At 44.4% G+C, this 18,437-nt stretch overlaps 1 protein-coding gene across 5 annotated transcripts in view; it reads right to left on the bottom strand.

Moving 5' to 3' along the window:
• MCC (MCC regulator of WNT signaling pathway) overlaps positions 1-18,437 on the bottom strand; it is a 315,415-nt gene that overhangs the window by 176,375 nt on the left and 120,603 nt on the right. The window contains exon 1 of one of the 5 annotated variants that reach the window (XM_040421634.1): positions 15,861-15,985. The exons of the other annotated variants lie outside the window; for them this stretch is intronic. Within the exon in view, the coding sequence (XP_040277568.1) occupies positions 15,861-15,872 (12 nt within the window). The 5' untranslated portion in view covers positions 15,873-15,985. Of the gene's footprint in view, positions 1-15,860; positions 15,986-18,437 lie in introns of those variants that run through there. 5 annotated transcript variants of the gene reach the window in all.

Below are 18,437 nucleotides of genomic sequence, written 5' to 3'. Positions count from 1 at the left end.
CTTGTAAACTCAGATTGTTAGCTTAAACTTTAAACATGACTATGGGATTCTACTAGGGAAATCAGGTTTTAAAATAAATGCCCCTTCCCCTGCCCTTCCTGGATCCCCCCACTGCCCTATTTTCAGTAGAAGATCAGCACACAAAGGAGAAGGCAGCAGCTTCTGCCCAACTACCTCTCTGCTATAAGAGCTTAGAAGAACTTGGTGGAACAGCTGTATGTTGCCTTTCTTTCCTTCAAGGAATGAATTTCTTTCCTTCAAGGAATGTATAAAATACATTCGCATATTAAATACAGAGGAGTCGGAGTCGGGAAGTTGGAGTCGGAAGTACCAAAAACTGAGGAGCATAGAAACATAGAATGTGTCGGAAGATAAGAACCATTTGGCCCATCTAGTCTGCCCAATATACTGACGCATTTATCTACCGACTCCACAGCCCTGGTTCCGTGCATTGGGGACTGCAATTGCAGTCCCCAATGCACGGGCAACATCCGTGCAGCGGGCCGGACCCATTCAACTTGAATGGGTCCATGGTCTGTCCGCACTGCAAAAAAATTTGACATGTTCCGCACTGCAAATAAATATGACAACGGAAAGAAACACCACGGAAGCACTCGGTAGTGCTTCTGGTGTTCCGTGACTCCGTTCCGCATCTCCAGAATTGTGGACCCATTCAAGTATATAGGTCCACATCAGTGATGTGGGGTGCACCCGGCTGGCGGCCATGGATTGACGACCCGCCGTTTGGGGGCCGCAATACGGCCACGGTCGCCCAACGGCCGTGTGCATGAGGCCTTAAGGTGAGGCACATGGTTTTATTCATTCTGAACCTCCATGTAGACTATCCATGTGTCTCTGTAAGGGTCCAGTCACACAGTCCAATGCTGGGCCAATACTGTGTGCCTTCAGACAATATTTAAGTCGAATAGCTGCAAACTAAATGGGGAGCAAAAAATATTTTTAAAAAAATCGCTTGGACAAATGTTCTTCCCTGTTCAATTTGCATGTGGGCAGGACATCCCCATTTATACAGTGATCTGCTGCTGATAAACATAGATTTTTGATGTTGCATTAAAAATCCGAATCCCTAACTAAGAAATGTTTGCTCCTTTGTCAGGTGATTACTTGCAACTTTACACAGGCCAACTGTTGGTAATGAGTAGTTGTAAAAAATGTTCATTCCCAATAAATGACCTGATCCTCGGCCTTTAGTCTGGTGACTATTTATCGCTTCAGGGGCGGATTGGCCATAGACCCTTCAGGAAAATTTCCCGGTGGACGATGCCCAGAGGGCCACCCAAGCTCTCCTGATGTCCACAGGCCAGGTACATAATGATCTGATGCTCAACGATCGCAGTTGCCCTCCTGAACTGTATTACCATCCTCGTGAATTCATAAAGTTGAATGCTGTGGTTGGGGCGGCAGTATTTTGTGCTGCACGGTGATATTTCGTTCTGATGGGGCGGTACTTTCTGCTGCACTGTGGTATTGCAGGCCCAGCCTACTTGTGTTGCCTGTCTTCTATCAATTTAGACTCACCTACAATATGGGGCCACTTTTAGTTGCCAATCCGCCCCTGTAGGGCTTGTTCTCCCAATTAAGGCTACTTTCACACCTGCGTTCAGGTGTCCGCTCGTGAGCTCCGTTTGAAGGAGCTCACGAGCGGTCCTGAACGCAGCCGTCCAGCCCTGATGCATTCTCAATGGAGGCGGATCCACTGAGAATGCATCCGCCTGCCAGCGCTCAGCCTCCGCTCCGCTCAGTGAGCGGACACCTGAACGCTGCTTGCAGCGTTTGGGTGTCCGCCTGGCCGTGCGGAGGCGAGCGGATCCGTCCAGACTTATAATGGAAGTCAATGGGGACGGATCCGTTTGAAGATGACACAGTATGGCTCAATTTTCAAACGGATCCGTCCCCCATTGACTTTCAATGTAAAGTCTGAACGGATCCGTTTGCATTATCATGAACAAAGAAAAAAAAAAAAAAAATTTTTTTTTTTTTGTTTTTTTTGTTCATGGTTATGCAAACGGATCCGTTCTGAACGGATGCAAGCAATTGCATTATAGGAGCGGATCAGTCTGTGCAGACACCAGACGGATCCGCTCCTAACGCAAGTGTGAAAGTAGCCTAAAGCAGTAACCACTATAAAATGATGCCACATGCTGGCATAGTCTATATCTCCATAGGTTATATAGACTTTTACGAAAACTCGTGAGAACACATATCACTTAAAAAACACAATTCGCAATAGCTGTTAGCCAAACAAGATATAGCTAGTCCTAACCAAGTCCCCCCCACCAATGCCTGAGTTTTCATCGGAGAGTAGGGAGTGAGCCACTGCCAGACAGTCACCCCTGACCACAAAAAGATTGGCTCTTATATCCATTTTATGTAAAAGATCTTAAGACAAAGAAATTAAGCGCATAAAACTAATTCTACTTTCACACTCGCGTTTGGTGCAGATCCGTCGTGGATCTGCACAAACACTTCCGTTCAAATAATACAACCGCATGCATCCATTCAGAACGGATCCGTTTGTATTATCTTTAACATATTAGATTATTTCTGTTCTATGCTGTTTATTTGGGCCACACAAAGCGCTGAAATCTTGCGATGCGCAAGCTAGCGCATGCGTAGTTCGTTCCCTGTGCTGATGCCAGCACTGGGAATGAACATGATGCCGACACTGCGCATGCGCTAGCTCGCGCATCGCGAGGTTTCGGCGCTCCAGCTCTGTTACGTCAGCCAGCAAGGAGGAGATTCGGAGGACGCGGGGCGGTGCTGGGCTCCTTTCCGCTTGACTCATCTCCGGACACAGGACTCATATCAGGTTCATTTGCATATGGATCAAAACGGTTTTTTAACACAATAAAAGCGCAGAGAGCTGTGGGGACTGGGTATTGGGGATGTGCTAGCGGCCATCTAGCAGCCCATGTCCTCAGCTCTATGCACAAAATCCTGGTGACAGGTTCCCTTTAAAAGCTGAGCAAATATGATCAGCACCTCCGATGCAAGGTCACAGATTTTTAGCAGTGCTGAAGTATCAGCTACCCCCCTTAAACAAGCCATGGTAAGGTTAGTTGATATACAATTTTTCCACTAAAAAAATAACAGGTTATTTCTTCTCCAAGTCACCTCCAAAAATTCATCCAGGCTATATAACTAAGGAGATCGAGCTGATAAGAAACATCTTTCTCGATGACCCACAGGACTTAAGACAAAGCTTTGCTTCATTTAACTGACCTGACCAAGACCCGTTTCCTTGTCATGTCATACTCTTAGGATAAACTGCAAAGTGTAGATTCCCATGGCAGAACAGAAGCTTATTAAAACCTACAACCTGACAGCAGTTCATGTGGACTGCAGAGCGGTTAGTACTTTCCAGCATCTATTATTTCCAGACAATGGCATGCCCTATGACAATTCATAAGTAAAGAGCATGCATCGCCCATTTTAGGGCACAGAGGGCACAAAGTTAAAAAAATAACTAGATATTATATTTATGCAGGAATCATTTATACATTGGGGGATGTTGAACCATACATTCAATTACAAATCAATAATGGAAACATATAAACATTATTTTTCATAGGATATTATTGATATGGAAGTTGAAGTAGATTCAATATGTTAATAAACCTGTTTGAATAGCAAGACCAAAAGTTTCAAAAGAATTGTGAAATTTGGCTAGAAAAAAAAAAAGGGAAAATGGGAAGGTTGGGAGGAGGCTGAATAAGATGTAGGGATATATCCCTAAAGCCTTCCTGTCGTTTCAGATAACTTTCCAGAATACACTGTTGTGTGCATGACTAATAACATGATATGTGACCATTATATCCCATTTTTAGCAGTTTTCCCTCTCTTCTCTGGGCTATTGGGTGGAGACTAGATGCTATGATGTCTACCACACACTGCGAATGTTGAAGGAGCTCCTGTACTCCTATCTCTCTGTAGCACCACCAGTAACAGAAGATATTATACAGCAGAGCAAAGCAGTTTAGATCCAGCAGTGAATAGAGACAGTAAATCACTTATGAGACAGCAGCACGGTCTGTGTGTCTCGCTCCAGATCCTTCAGCAAGAAGCAATCTTGTTTTCACCAAAGACAGATTTCAGTAGTAAATTAAGTTAGGCCTCATGCACACAACCGTATGTATTTTGCGGTCCGCAAAACGCAAATCTGCAAAATATGCACCTGTTTTATTTTTTGCAGACCCAGTGGGGGACATTTATGAAGCCCTATACGCCACAATTGTGGCATTAAAAAGTTGCACTTTAAGGCGCACAGCATCTGTGCACCTTAATTTGCGACTGAGTGTACTTTCACACTAGCGGTTTTGTTTTCCGGTTATTGAGTTCCGTCACAGGAACTCAATACCGGAAAAAAAACTGATCAGTTTTATCCTAATGCATTCTGAATGGAGAGCATTCCGTGCAAAAAAAATTAATACCGGATCAGTTTTTCCGGATGACACCAGAGAGACGAATCCGGTATTTCAATACATTTGTCAGACTGATCCGCATACGGATCAGTCTGAAAAATGCCATCAGTTTGCGTCCGGATTGCCGAATCCAGCAGGCAGTTCCGGCAACGTAACTGCCTCCCGGAATCCTCTGCCGCAAGTGTGAAAGTACCCTTATTGAGCTTCTCTGCACTTTTCTGAATTGCCAAGAAAAAGGGGCGGAAGTTATAGCTAAAGTCTACGCCGGCCTGTAGCTGGCGTCGACTTCACTTTCTGGAGCACAGCAAGGCAAAGGAGCGCCTGATTTGTGAAGAGGCTTCTGACATCTCACACCAGTGCAGGGAGATGCAGGGATGGATCCGCCAGTCTTGATAGAAATTATTCTAAAATGATTTCACAAAGAACTTTGGACCTAAAAACATTTCTAGCTATGTCATAAAGGACAAGCTAGATGCTGACTCTTTGGGTGAAGTGGCTATGAAGAGAGCCGTATTGGTTTAGAAGTATGGCCACACGTGAAGGTTTTCTTGAAGCAGTTTTTGAAGACAAACCGTTGGATTCCAAAAGAAGAAAATAGTATCTGTCCTTAGTACTTTATATCCTTTTATGATCCACTCCTGGCTTCATAAACTGTAGCAAAAAAAAACCTGTAAGGCCCCTTTCACACAGGCGAGTATTCCGCGCGGATGCGATGCACGAGTTGAACACATTGCACCCGCACTGAATCACGACCCATTCATTTCTATGGGGCTGTTCACATGAGCGGTGATTTTCACGCATCACTTGTGCGTTGCGTGAAAATCGCAGCATGCTCTATTTAGTGCGTTTTTCACGTAACGCAGGCCCCATAGAAATGAATGGGGTTGTGTGAAATACGCAAGCATCCGCAAGCAAGTGCGGATGCGGTGCGATTTTCACGCACGGTTATTATTTTCCCTTATAACATGGTTATAAGGGAAAATAATAGCATTCTGAATACAGAATGCATAGTAAAACAGCGCTGGAGGGGTTAAAAAAAATAATTTAACTCACCTTAATCCATCTTCTGACTTCTTTCTTTGCTGTGTGCAGCAACAGGACCTGTGATGACGTCACTCCGGTCATCACATGATCTTTTACCATGGTGATGGATCATGTGATGACCGGAGTGACGTCACCACAGGTCCTTTTCCTGCACACAGCAAAGAAGGAAGTCAGAAGAGATGCCGGCTGCGCGATCAAGTGGATTAAGGTGAGTTAATTTTATTTTATTTTTTTTTTATTTATTTATTTTAACCCAACCCCTCCAGCGCTATTTTACTATGCATTCTGTATTCAGAATGCTATTATTTTCCCTTATAACCATGTTATAAGGGAAAATAATACAATCTACAGAACACCGATCCCAAGCCTGAACTTCTGTGAAGAAGTTCGGGTTTGGGTACCAAACATGCACGATTTTTCTCACGCGAGTGCAAAACGCATTACAATGTTTTGCACTCGCGCGGAAAAATCGCGCATGTAACCGCACCTTTTCCCGCAACGCCCGTCTGAAAGAGGCCTAAGTATTGCTATACACAGTCATACAGCCTCCAAAAACAGCTGAAAAGATTTCAAGGGATTGTCTCAGACACTGATGGCATATCACTAGAAGATGCCATCACTGTCAGATAGGTACCGGCCCCGTTCCTTTCTTCATAGCGCCTTCCCCCAAAGAGTCAGCATCTAGCTTGTCCTTTATGATGCAGCTAGAAACGTTTTTAGGTCCAAAGTTTTGTGCTAAAGTCATGTAACCAGGAGATGATCCGAGAGGTGGAACATCCACTATTCTGATGGCTTATTCTAATGATATGCAATCAATATCGGAGATGGGAATACCCCTTTAACAACTTGACAGAACAGGACAACTGAAGCACTTACATTCAGTACCGACAAAGACTCTATAGACAAGCAACAAGGTAATACAAATAAAATTGATAAAATAAAATATATATTTTTAATAATGAAAATGACCATAAATGCATTTTTTTTTTTGAATGTCTCTTTCATGGAACACACAACCGAGGGCTCAAAACCTAATTTTAGTTTTTAAGCCGCCATGTGTAGAAGCCAAAAGGTAAAGAAAAAAAGTACTCATTTTCAACAAAGATAGTGATAAAAAATTGGTGACATTAGTATGGGACACAATAAAAATTCTGGGTACCAAGGGAAAAATATGTAAAGCAGGTAGATTTTTAGACAGGATGAGCCCTGACCCACTGCTTATTTCCATCATGCATGTTATGCGTCACCCATTTAGAAAAGGGATCAATTATCCCTATTTTAAGAGCTTTCCTTCTTTCACCATATGGTGAATGTAACAGGTCAAACGGGGACAAAAATGTCAGTGTGCATCTAATCTCGTGGCTGGATCCTGAGGAGGATGAAAGTAGTTGCAGTTCTCTATGAATTTAACTTCTTTAGAGCCAAATCTTTGAAAAAGGCAAAGCTTGTTTATTACCATGGGGAATGCAGAAATCCTGCTAAATAATTATAGGTTTCCACATAGTACCTCAATGCCACATATATTCTTCTGGAAACTTTATCTAGTGAATGATCTGAGGTACACTGCATGCCATCTCTCATCTCACGCTGTACAGCAATGGGGATGCCGATACTGGATTTGATTTTCTTCGGTTTCTCATACTCAGGTGGACACGATTCTCCAACCAGATGGAAGATTTTCTTACAACAAGAATAGAACTACGGCTACTTTCACACTCGCGTTTTGGGCGGATCCATCATGGATCTGCAAAAACGGATCCGTTACAATAATACAACCGCATGCATCCGTCATGAACGGATCTGTTTGTATTATCTGTAACATAGCCAAGACGGATCCGTCATGAACTCCACTGAAAGTCAATGGGAGATGGATCCGTTTTCTATTGTGCCAGATTGTGTCACAATCTGAAGGCGGACACCAAAATGCTGCTTGCAGCGTTTTTCTGTCCGCTTGACGAAATTGAGCCAAATGGATCCGTCCTGGCACACAATGTAAGTCAATGGGGACGGATCAGTTTGGCTCAGTTTCGTCAAGCGGACAGAAAAACGCTGCAAGCAGCATTTTGGTGTCCGCCTTCAGAGCGGAATGGAGACTGAATAGAGGCAAACTGATGCATTCTGAGCGGATCCTTTTCCATTCAGAATGCATTAGGGCGAAACTGATCAGTTTTGGACAGCTTGTGAGAGCCCATGACGGATCTCACAAACGGAAAGCCAAAACGCGAGTGTGAAAGTAGCCTTAAACTGCCCCTCCTTTCCATCAGCACCATGTGCCAGTCTGTAGATGGGCAACTGTCTCAAACTGCTATGGTGGTTTCACACTATGGGAGTCACATACTAACATTCTGCACCATTTTTTTTGAGCAGAAAAGTTGTAAATGTTGTTGCAAGGGAAAAAACTCCACTGTGGCCACATTTTACAAGGTGGACAACAGGAAACTATAAAACATCCGACAAATAGTTTTTTTGTAGTCACTTTTCAAAATTGTTTTCATGTTTTTTTTTTCCCTTAGTGTTATTTTGTCAAAAGGTCTCCTGGTCAGATGCTACAGCTGTCACTTAGAGTAAAAGGTGAAGGGTGCTGTGAAGCAGATCAAAAGAACACTTAAAGGGTTTCTACCACCAGAAATACAGTTATGTAGCTGACTGATATAGCGATTTGCTAATGTCAGCACTACATAACAGTATGTTTCTAACATTAGTCCCTGCAGCCGTTTTTGTTAAAAAAGCAGTTTTATAGAAATGCTAATGAGCCTCTAGGTGCTATGTGGGCGTCATTAGCACCTAGAGGGCTCCGTCCACTAACCATTTCAGGCGCCCATCGCGTCCCTCCAGCCCGCCCGCTCCTGTTGATTGACGTGAAACTTCTCAGTATCTCGTACCAATTCCCGCGCCTGTGCCGTGCGCATCTGTATTCGGCGCAGGCGCAGTGAGTGAATGCTGCGCTCCTGGTGACGGCTTCCTCATTGCAACGTAGTTGGCGCAGGCGCAGTGAGGAAGCCGGCGTCGGGAGAATACAGAAGCGCACCGCGCAGGCGTGGGAATTGGTACGAGATACTGAGAAGTTTCACGTCAATCAACAGGAGCAGGGCGGGCTGGAGGGACGCGATGGGCGCCTGAAATGGTTAGTGGACGGAGCCCTCTAGGTGCTAATGACGCCCACATAGCACCTAGAGGCTCATTAGCATATCTATAAAAGTGCTTTTTTAACAAAAACGGCTGCAGGGACTAATGTTAGAAACATACTGTTATGTAGTGCTGACATTAGCAAATCGCTAATGTCAGTCAGCTACATAACAGTATTTCTGGTGGTAGAAACCCTTTAAATCTCACCTCCTGGGCACTTGCAGGAGCGGAACCTGGCAAAACAAACACTCACATTCACACTACTCCTGAGTTCGACAGTTCTATAAAAGGTATTTATGTCCTTCTTGCCCCATCTTACCTAGTGCAGTCAGCAGTTTTGTATGGTAGGTACTGCAGACAGAACCCCTTTATGGGTTAGGCCTTAGGGTTGTAGCGGGTATCGAATTATTGATTCCCAATCAATACTTTTGTACCGGTATCGATTCAATACTGGGATTTGACATTTACCGATACTAGGCTGCTCTACTGCGCAGCCTAGTATCAGAGAACATGGCGCACACTGCTCTCAGCGCACACCATGTTCCCTCAGCAGCACAGGGGAAAAGGAGTCACTCTCTCCCTCCCTCCCTCCCCCCTGTGCCGCTGCTGACAATAAGAAGATAGACTGGAGGAGGAAGGGAGGGGCTGTGGCCACTGCGCCACAAATGATCATAACTCACCTATTAATACAAATATAGGCGGCGGGTGCTGGCAGCAGAATCACATAGCTGGACCCGACCTCTATGACAGGGCACTGCGATCCACGGCAGTTAACCCCTCACCGGCACCTCCGCCTCCTGTATTTGTATTAAAATGTTACTTATCTTCATTGGTGGCACAGTGCGCCCACCCCAACTCCCCAGTATTAAATCATTGGTGGCGCAGTGTGCCCCCAACCCCCCCAGTATTAAAGTCATTGTTGGCAGTGGCCACAGGGTCCCCTCCCCTCCTCCTCACTGGTGGTGCAGTGGCAGCTTCTGATCGGAGCCTGAGCTGTGTAATCCTGGGGCTCCGATCAGTTACTATGGCAGCCAGGACGCTACTGAAGCCCTGGCTGCCATGGTTATCTCCCTGCTGCTGCGTGTACTATGCACAGGGCAGCAGGGACAGTGTAAAGTCCTATTCACCCTAATAGAACTCTATTAGGGTGAATAGGACAAGGGATGAAAAGATCCAAGGTTCTAGCCCCTAAGGGGACTAATAGTAATTGAATAAAAAGTAAAAAAATAAAATAAAAATTATATATATATATATATATATATATATATATATATATATATATATTTTAAGTATAAATCACTTGCTTTCCCAATTTTACATATAAAATATATAAATAAACATTACATATCTCCTCCCCCAAAAAAGTGCGAACTATTAAAATATTAAAAAATATCTCCTATGCGGTGAACGCCATAACAGGGGGGGAAAAAATTGCGCGATTCGCCATTTTTTTGTCACCTTGTCCCCCCCAAAAAAATGCACGCGACTTTTTGGGTGTTTTCTTTTTTTCGCGTGGTATCGAACAGTATAGAGTATTGCAATACTTTTTTATGGTATCGAAATCAAATCAAAATTTTGGTATCGCAACAACCGAATTAGGCCTAACTCTAATAAATAATATGACACAAAAGAGAAAATGAAAAGTGAAAATTCTACATTTGAGAGTCCTTATTCTCAAGCTAGCCATTATGGAAGCACTCAGTACAGTAGGACCAATACAGTGCTCCCTGTGCTGGCTGTACTCATCGTTCCCTTGTCTTCACCTGTCGGCCTTGTAAACCGTGAGGTATGATTAACGTTGGGGGGTCTGATCTGAGTTCTGATGAAAAATATTTATTTTCTTATTTTCCTCCTCTAAAGGGTGGAAAATACAGTATGTCACAGTACGGCTGGAGGAACAAACTGCCAGAATTCACTGTATCTAGCATACAGGCCGGCTTACGACTGGACAAAAAAATAAAAATACACGCAGCATTTTTTGTCCGGCTGGAAGTCGGCATGTATGCCGGAAAGCGGGCAGATCCTCACTAGATCCCATTACAGTAAATGGGGATCCGGCTAACCCAGATACGGTAAACTCCGGCAGTCTGTTCTTCCGCCAGAACTGCCTGCCTGAGTTAAAAGCGCAGATGTTGTCCGCTCTATAGTAAAACAAAATCAAATACTGCAAACAGAAGATCATGCAGCATTTTCTGAAAACCATGTTTGTAATTAAGGGGTTTTACCATCTCAGACAATGGAGGCATATCGCTAGGATATGCCCCCATTGTCTCACCTACAATGAGAACGAAGTGGGGAAATTAACGAAGGGCGCAGTGCGCATGCGCAGCCGCCCTCCATTCATTTTTATGGGGCTGCCGAAAATAGCGGACCGCTGGCTCGGCTATCTCCGTCTGCCCCATAGAAATGAATATGAGCAGGGGCCGCACATGCGCGGTGCAATCCCATTCACTTCTATGGGAGCAGTGCTTGGTGGTGGACGGACCCCGGGGTCCTCCAGCCACAGCTCTCCCCGCTCCAGAGGTGGGACCCGCACCTATCAGACAATGGGGGCATATCCTAGCGATATACCGCCATTGTCTGAGATGGTAAAACCACTTTAACAATGGTGCGCTTCAGCATGAATTTCTACAATGTGCAAATTCAAGGAAAGTAAATAGCTTGAATATGCTTTACTTAATTCAGGTACATTGTAGACCCAAGTGAATTCAATGCAATTACTTTTACAAGACCATGAACTGTATGTCATAAATGCAATAGTGTTAAATTACATGACAGTAAATGACACATGGAGCTTTGGATGTCATTATGAAGACTGTTCAAGGATTATAGGATAATAAACATATGGCGATAGAGAAACCATCTCTAGTATAACACAGCAAGGTCATTTCTAGGAGGTTAAACCTCAGAAGTGCACTAAACCTGACACCTGTGGGCTCCCTGTATGTAAAAGCACAACAAAGGAATTATCGTATAGATTCCTTACCTGTATTCTATTCAGTGACTGACAGCTATCTGAACATGCAATCAAAACAAGGAAAAATATCCAAGTAGAACATATCAACGATGATTATATAATAACAGGCATGGAGCTGAAGGCTCAGCTTTAGGACTCATGCACACGAACGTTGGGCCTAACGGTCCGTATTTTACGGATCGGTTGTTGCCTTTTGTTTCCATTCAGTTTTTTCGCAAAAACATGTCCATATTGTTTCCGTATGCGATCTTTTCACACCCCCTATAGAAGGTGGTCATGTGATTGTCCAGACTCCATTGATTCAGCTTTTTGCAGCATTGAGAGCTTTGTTAGACGTCAGCGTTTTGCTGGAATTGGTTTCCGACTTTGGCTATCTGTTGTATCACGGCTGACGACTTTGAGGAAGAGTTCCTCCTATGCTGGCTGCTTTCTCGCCACGATGTACAGCAGCCAACTATGCTGACCCACGAACCGAGGAGGAGGCGGCAGTGGGTTCACCCAATTGTCTGTCAGCGGAGCAGGAAGGGCCACTTCCACACGCTGTACATAGATCTGCGACAGCATCCTGAGAAATTTGTATGGGTTTTGTCGTATGTCTGTGAGCAGTTAGCGTCTCTGCGCCCTGGTCTCACCTACCAGGACACAAATATGAGGCGCTGCATTTCTCCAGAGGAACGGCTCATCGTTACGCTGAGGTAGGTCTATTTACTGCAATGGTTCTCTAAATAATGTGATGATATTATTTGGGATATTAAGTGTGCTAGACTCGCTATGTTATGTGTAAATATCTGTTGTAAAGTAGAACTGGCTTAGTTGCCTGTAGCAAACATTCATATCAGACCTTTCAGTTTGGACAGCTCCTTTTGAAAAAGAAAGGTGTAATCTGATTCTTTGCTACGGGCGACTAACTAAGTCAGTTCTACTTTACACCAGTATGATTAGTGACCCCAGTAGTGTCTAGTTAATATGTTGACCGAATTTTTTTTTTTTCCTACAGGTTTCTGGCGACTGGTAATTTTGCATTTTCAGTTCCTGCTGGGAGTCTCAACTATTTCTCAGATTGTTCGTCAAACATGTGAAGTGATTTGGGAGCGACTCCGGGACACAGTGATGCCCGAGCCCAAAGCAGAGGATTGGATCAGAATTGCTGAGGGCTTTCATCTAGATGCGCAGTTTCCAAACTGCATTGGGGCAAGGGATGGCAAACACATACGTGTTAAGAAGCCGCCTCACTCAGGATCCCGGTACTACAATTCTAAGCAATACTTTCCATTGCGCTGTTGGCTTTAGCTGACACTACATATAAGTTTATAATTGTGGATATCGGGGCCTATGGGAGCACTGCAGATGCGCGCATTTTCAGTTCTTCCAGATTGAGTGAGAGACTTCATGCCAACCAACTAGCCCGCCCAGAAGAGTGCCCGGTTCTGCGGGTACCCGAACTCCATTAGTAATAGTGGCTGATGAAGGTTTTGCTTTGGCCCCACATGTCATGCAACCCTTCCCCAGACGCAATATGGATGACAGGGGACGTATATTTAACTATCGGCTGACTAGAGCCCGTCGGTATGTTGAGTGTGCGTTTGGAATACTTAACAACAAGTGGAGAGTATTCCTGTCATCCTTACAGATGGCACCGGACAATGCCACCCTGGTTATTAAAGCATGTGTGATCCTGCACAACTTCATCAGGATTCATGATGCTTCCTTAGATGCGGTTTAGGAGTCTGGTACCTATTCTTGATCCACAGGATTGGACCAGACTCGTCATGGACGGCTTGGATCTGCAGGACTTGCATTTCAAGACCTCTATGCCAATTACACTATGCTTTAAAATAGCGCAAAAATGTGAAAAGTGTTTAAGACACAACATAGACTTCATACAAATTATGCATTTTTAAGAGTTAACTGTCAAAACAAGTACTGAGGAGGAGGTACATCTTTGCAATTCATTTAAATGCTCCTGGGTGTCTCCCTTCATAGTTGTGGCGCAAAACATGGACTACTCCTGCTTCCCCTATAGCTACGCAGCTGCTTAAAATGTAGACACAAATAAATTATCATAAACCAAAACTTAAGCATGGGTGGTCTTACCTAGGTCACAGAGCTTTTTGGAATTTCCCTTATCCCGTTAGGTCAGCAGCAGTGTGTCGCGCAACCTCCTCCCATGCACGCTTTCTTGTATAAGAGAAATTAGGCTCTGCACAACCGTCTTCAAAGCTCTGATCAACAGCTAATCTAGGCCTCAGTCCCTTTCCTGCACATGTGCTCAGCCAATATTTGTGAACACTAAGCACATAGCAAAAGTGGGCTGGGCATAAAATGTAGAACAGATGGTTCCGCAAAAATGAATGACATACGGATGACATACAGTTGCATTCCATATGCATTCAGTTTTTTTGGCGGAACCATTGACATGAATGGAGCCACGGAACGTGATTTGCGGACAATAATAGGACAGGTTATATTTTTCTGTGGAATGGAAATACGGAAACGGAATGCACACGGAGTACCTTCCTTTTTTTTTTGCTGACCCACTGAAATGAATGGTTCTGCATATGGTCCGCAAAAAAAGGAACAGACACAGAAAGAAAATACGTTTGTGTGCATGAGCCCTTAAGAAGAAACAAAGCAAATAGAATTCAAAATCTGAGAGGGACAAGGTGTGTGCTATGTCATCAAGCTTCTCAGGACTAAAGGAGCCTCTGAGGGTTATGGTCACACATCAAGTCAAACCTTTTAACTCCATTGACTATATGTAGTCTGATAATATTTAAATTACTGAAAAAAAAAAAAAAAAAACTTGTTCGTAAACCTCTTTAACCCCTTCCCGACATTCGCCATACATGTACGGCGGATGTGGGGTCCTCATATGGCTATGCGAACAGAAAAATTTAAAAAGTTACGGTTCTGGGAAGGCAGGGAGCGAGAAACGAAAATGCAAAAAACAGAAAATTGCTGTGTCAGGAAGGGGTTAAATATGGGGCAATCTATACACTCAGAGATCCATGCGGCCATGACCTAATCGTGCTCTAGAAGAGAAGCGTACCATTTCTGGTGCAGCCATATGAGCTTATGACAACACAAAACCACAGGGTCATGCACCGCAGGCTATATACAGGTGTATAATGTGCAGCATTTGGATACCTATGCCATTGACTTCCACTGTATATAGAAAGTCCTACCCTACTGCCCGAGCTTAAAAAAGTGTGCTTGATGTACTGCACAAGGAGGAATGGCAAAATGTCACCTTGGCATGTGCTGCCAGCTTAAATAGCCTTTAGCAGCTTATTATTCTGTCTGGAAACATAGGAAAATTAAATCCACTGATAAGCACACATCTAAAATAATATTTCCTTAGAACAACCACTAATAACTGGGCCTGTAGTTCTCGACCAGTTACATGGTTAAATGAGCCCACCATTGTGACAGGTTAGGAATGCCTATTATCAGCCCAAGAGCAGCCCGCTGCCCCCAACCGCTGCAAAACGGGCTCCATGTCAACATTTTTCTTTGAAACAAACTAAACAACAGTTATATAATAAAGAATTGTGCATGCAATTTATCTAACGCTCTCTGGTGCCAAGGATAAGACAAGGGGGCATGAGTCATAAGTGCTGGCTCCTATTTCTTACTGATTAAGGAACCACAGTGCCCTCGGGTCAAAAATGGTTCAGTGGCAGCGGAGGGCACAGGGGGCACCTGTAATATGTCCACCCTCTCGCAGGGCATTTCACAGGCAGAAGATAAATGGCTGCCCCTGTTATGAGTCCGGAAGAGCCTTGCTTTTCTAGTAGATACAGCAGAAACACAACATAGGAATACAATTCTGTCCCATCCCTCAGAATATCTCCTTATTTACAGATTGCTCATAATATGATTTTGTGTGCCTCGGCTCAGGCACAGCACAGAGCCTTTCTACACAAGTGGGGCCAGTAGTCACACACGCACTTCAGTAGATTAAAGTTGTAAAAATCACTCAATGCCATTTACTGCAATATGACAATATTTTACACAAAGGCGTTTATATATAAAACTTTAAAGGCGTCTAGAAGCGTCCACAGCACTTTTCACCAAAGATGTGATACACAAACAAGCAGGCACATACCCTATATACTAATATGGCACTGACATCCAGCTCTTCTGTAAAGAGGTGCTTATCATGCTTGGTTGGGAATACACCCTGATCAACTAGTAGCTTTTTTCCCCTTACGACTTTCCCTGCGTTCTAGATAACCAGACAGAAGATTCCATTAATATTCCACACTTACCTTGGGCTTCATGTAGGTCTGAATACCTCCCCCCAATGCTGTGCAGCGCCCCGGTAATCCTGAGACAACACTGACAGCACTCTTTTGCAGTTGCTCCTTCCACTCTTCAGTCTGCGTGAAGCTCAGATGTAGACTGAAACACCCTACAGCTAACTTCCTAAAAGGAAATCTGAGAAGTCCCACCCTGAATCTTAATAATCAGAGCCCAACCTTACACATCGGGAACAGCATATACAGTCACGGGTGCACCACACGAAGGGGATCTGCTCGGTCTATCCCAATATAAAGGTGACAGCTGCTCCTGGGAATGGAATCACTCTGCTGGCTGGTGAAAATGTGCACAACTCAAACAAAAAGGAAATTAAATGATTCTCCACATCCATCCTAAGAATATAAATCACTAAAAATACAATCGTCACCACCAACTTTTACAAGGTCTTCTACATGGCTGCTTGGCTCCTGGTGACTTTGCGTGCATATACTGGGGGAGGCATTGCTGACGGCAACCAATGGAAAATGTAAGCATAGATAGGACTACGGTAATTACTTTAGGAAACCGCTTTTCTTATATGCTTGAATAAAAAAATTAAAAAAGAGGATTGGTTTTATTTTAGCTCGTGTAACCGCAATGTGATTTATTTAATAGAAACAGGCAATAACTGCAATTGTTTATTTCCATATTCTGAGTGTGAAACAAGGGCCAGATCAGGATTGTGTATTCAGCCAGTGCTGTGGAGCTGCAGGATCTGGCCGCAAGTCAAGAATACACAATAGGAACTCCGGACAAAGCAGTATGCCTGGCATTTCCCAGTTTACTTTCCTCTTCCTTCGCATTGAAGAAGAATGTCATGTAGAGGAAAAAGAGTTTTAGTAACAGATTAATCTGGAAGACAGAGTGACCACCTTCAAGTACTTCACGGCAAACAGAAAGGTCCAGGATTTATGGCTCAGTCCATTAGCTCAGAGCCATAAAGAGCTGGTAGTAAAATGCAGCAGGAGTCCGTCCTCACTAATAGAAAGCCCTGGCATGTTCCTCACCACATCTGGAAGCTCACGTATCCTAAGACAGTCACATCAAGTCATTTTCATGTATATATTGTGAGGTGTGGAAACTGGAGTATCTGAAGGAAACACTCACAGAAGCACAGAGAGAAGGAGCAAACTATGCCCTGATGCAGGACCCCAGGGGGACAGCCTCCGAGCTCTGCATCCAGACAAGGCTCTGACAGAGGGGCCGCAGAGAGGAACACGGAGGTCCTATGGATCCGCAGGCACTGAAGCTGTACGGTGCCTCAGCAACATAGCTCCATAGTACGTCATCCGACAGAACAAGGCTCAAATGTATTTAGTCCAATACATGTGCAATCCATCAGGAGGGATACAAAGTACAGCCGAACCCCAGAGACAAGTATGTGCGCCCCTTACTACTCATAGGTGGTGTGCCGATACACAATCTAACGTGCACACACTGACCCCCTCCACTACAGGCAGCATGCTATAATACATTATAGTGGAAACTGCTTCTGCGGACCAGTAATTCCTGAAATCATCCATTAGCATGGCTGTATTGTGTACGAGGGTCGGCCTCGTGTTCATGATAACATGAGCTGGGAGAAGTTAACCACTCGTGTGGCCGACAACTGTATCAATTTCAATGAACCTGACAGATAACGTTACATACATTTTTCTCCAAACTTACTAATAAATGTATAAAAAGTAAAAAATTGTATTTTACCTGGTGGTCCGAATCAGCCAAATCTTGTTTGCAGATTTTCACATGGCCAAAAACTAATTTCACTTGAACACCAAGGAGGAAATTTATCAAACTGGTGTAAAGTAGAACTGGCTTAGTTGCCCATAGCAACCAGATTCCACCTTTCAATTTCCAAAAGAGCTGCGAAAAGTGAATGGTGAAATCTGATTGGTTGCTATAGGCAACTAAGGCTACTTTCACACTTGCGTTCGGTGCGGATCCGTCTGGTATCTGCGCAGACAGATCCGCACCTATAATGCAAACGCTTGCATCCGTTCAGAACGGATCCGTCTGCATAAACAGCTTTTTCAGATCTGAGTTTTCACAAAACTCAGATCACGACAGTATATTCTAACACAGAGGCGTTCCCATGGTGATGGGGACGCTTCAAGTTAGAATATACTAAGAACTGTGTACATAACGGCCCCCCGCTGCCTGGCAGCCCCCGATCTCTTACAGGGGGCTGTGATCCGCACAATTAACCCCTCAGGTGCCGCACCTGAGGGGTTAATTGTGCGTATCATAGCCCCCTGTAAGAGATCAGGTGCTGCCAGGCAGCAGGGGGCCCCCCCTCCCTCCCTCCGCAGTTTTAAATTCATTGGTGGCCAACTCTCCCCCCCCCCCCCCCATCATTGGTGGCAGCGGAGAGTTCCGATCGGAGTCCCAGTTTAATCGCTGGGGCTCCGATCGATTACCATGGCAGCCAGGACTGCAGTACTTAGCAATTTTAGAAGCATTATACTTACCTGCGCTGTCTGTGGCCGGCCGGTCGCTCCTCTTACTGGTAAGTGAAAGGTCCGTGCTATAAGCAATGCGCCGCGATT

Source organism: Bufo bufo, chromosome 2 (assembly GCF_905171765.1).
Source record: "Bufo bufo chromosome 2, aBufBuf1.1, whole genome shotgun sequence".
NCBI classification, from domain to species: domain Eukaryota; kingdom Metazoa; phylum Chordata; class Amphibia; order Anura; family Bufonidae; genus Bufo; species Bufo bufo.
The sequence above is the reverse complement of the archived record's forward strand: the minus strand, read 5'-3'. Positions and strand labels throughout refer to the sequence as shown.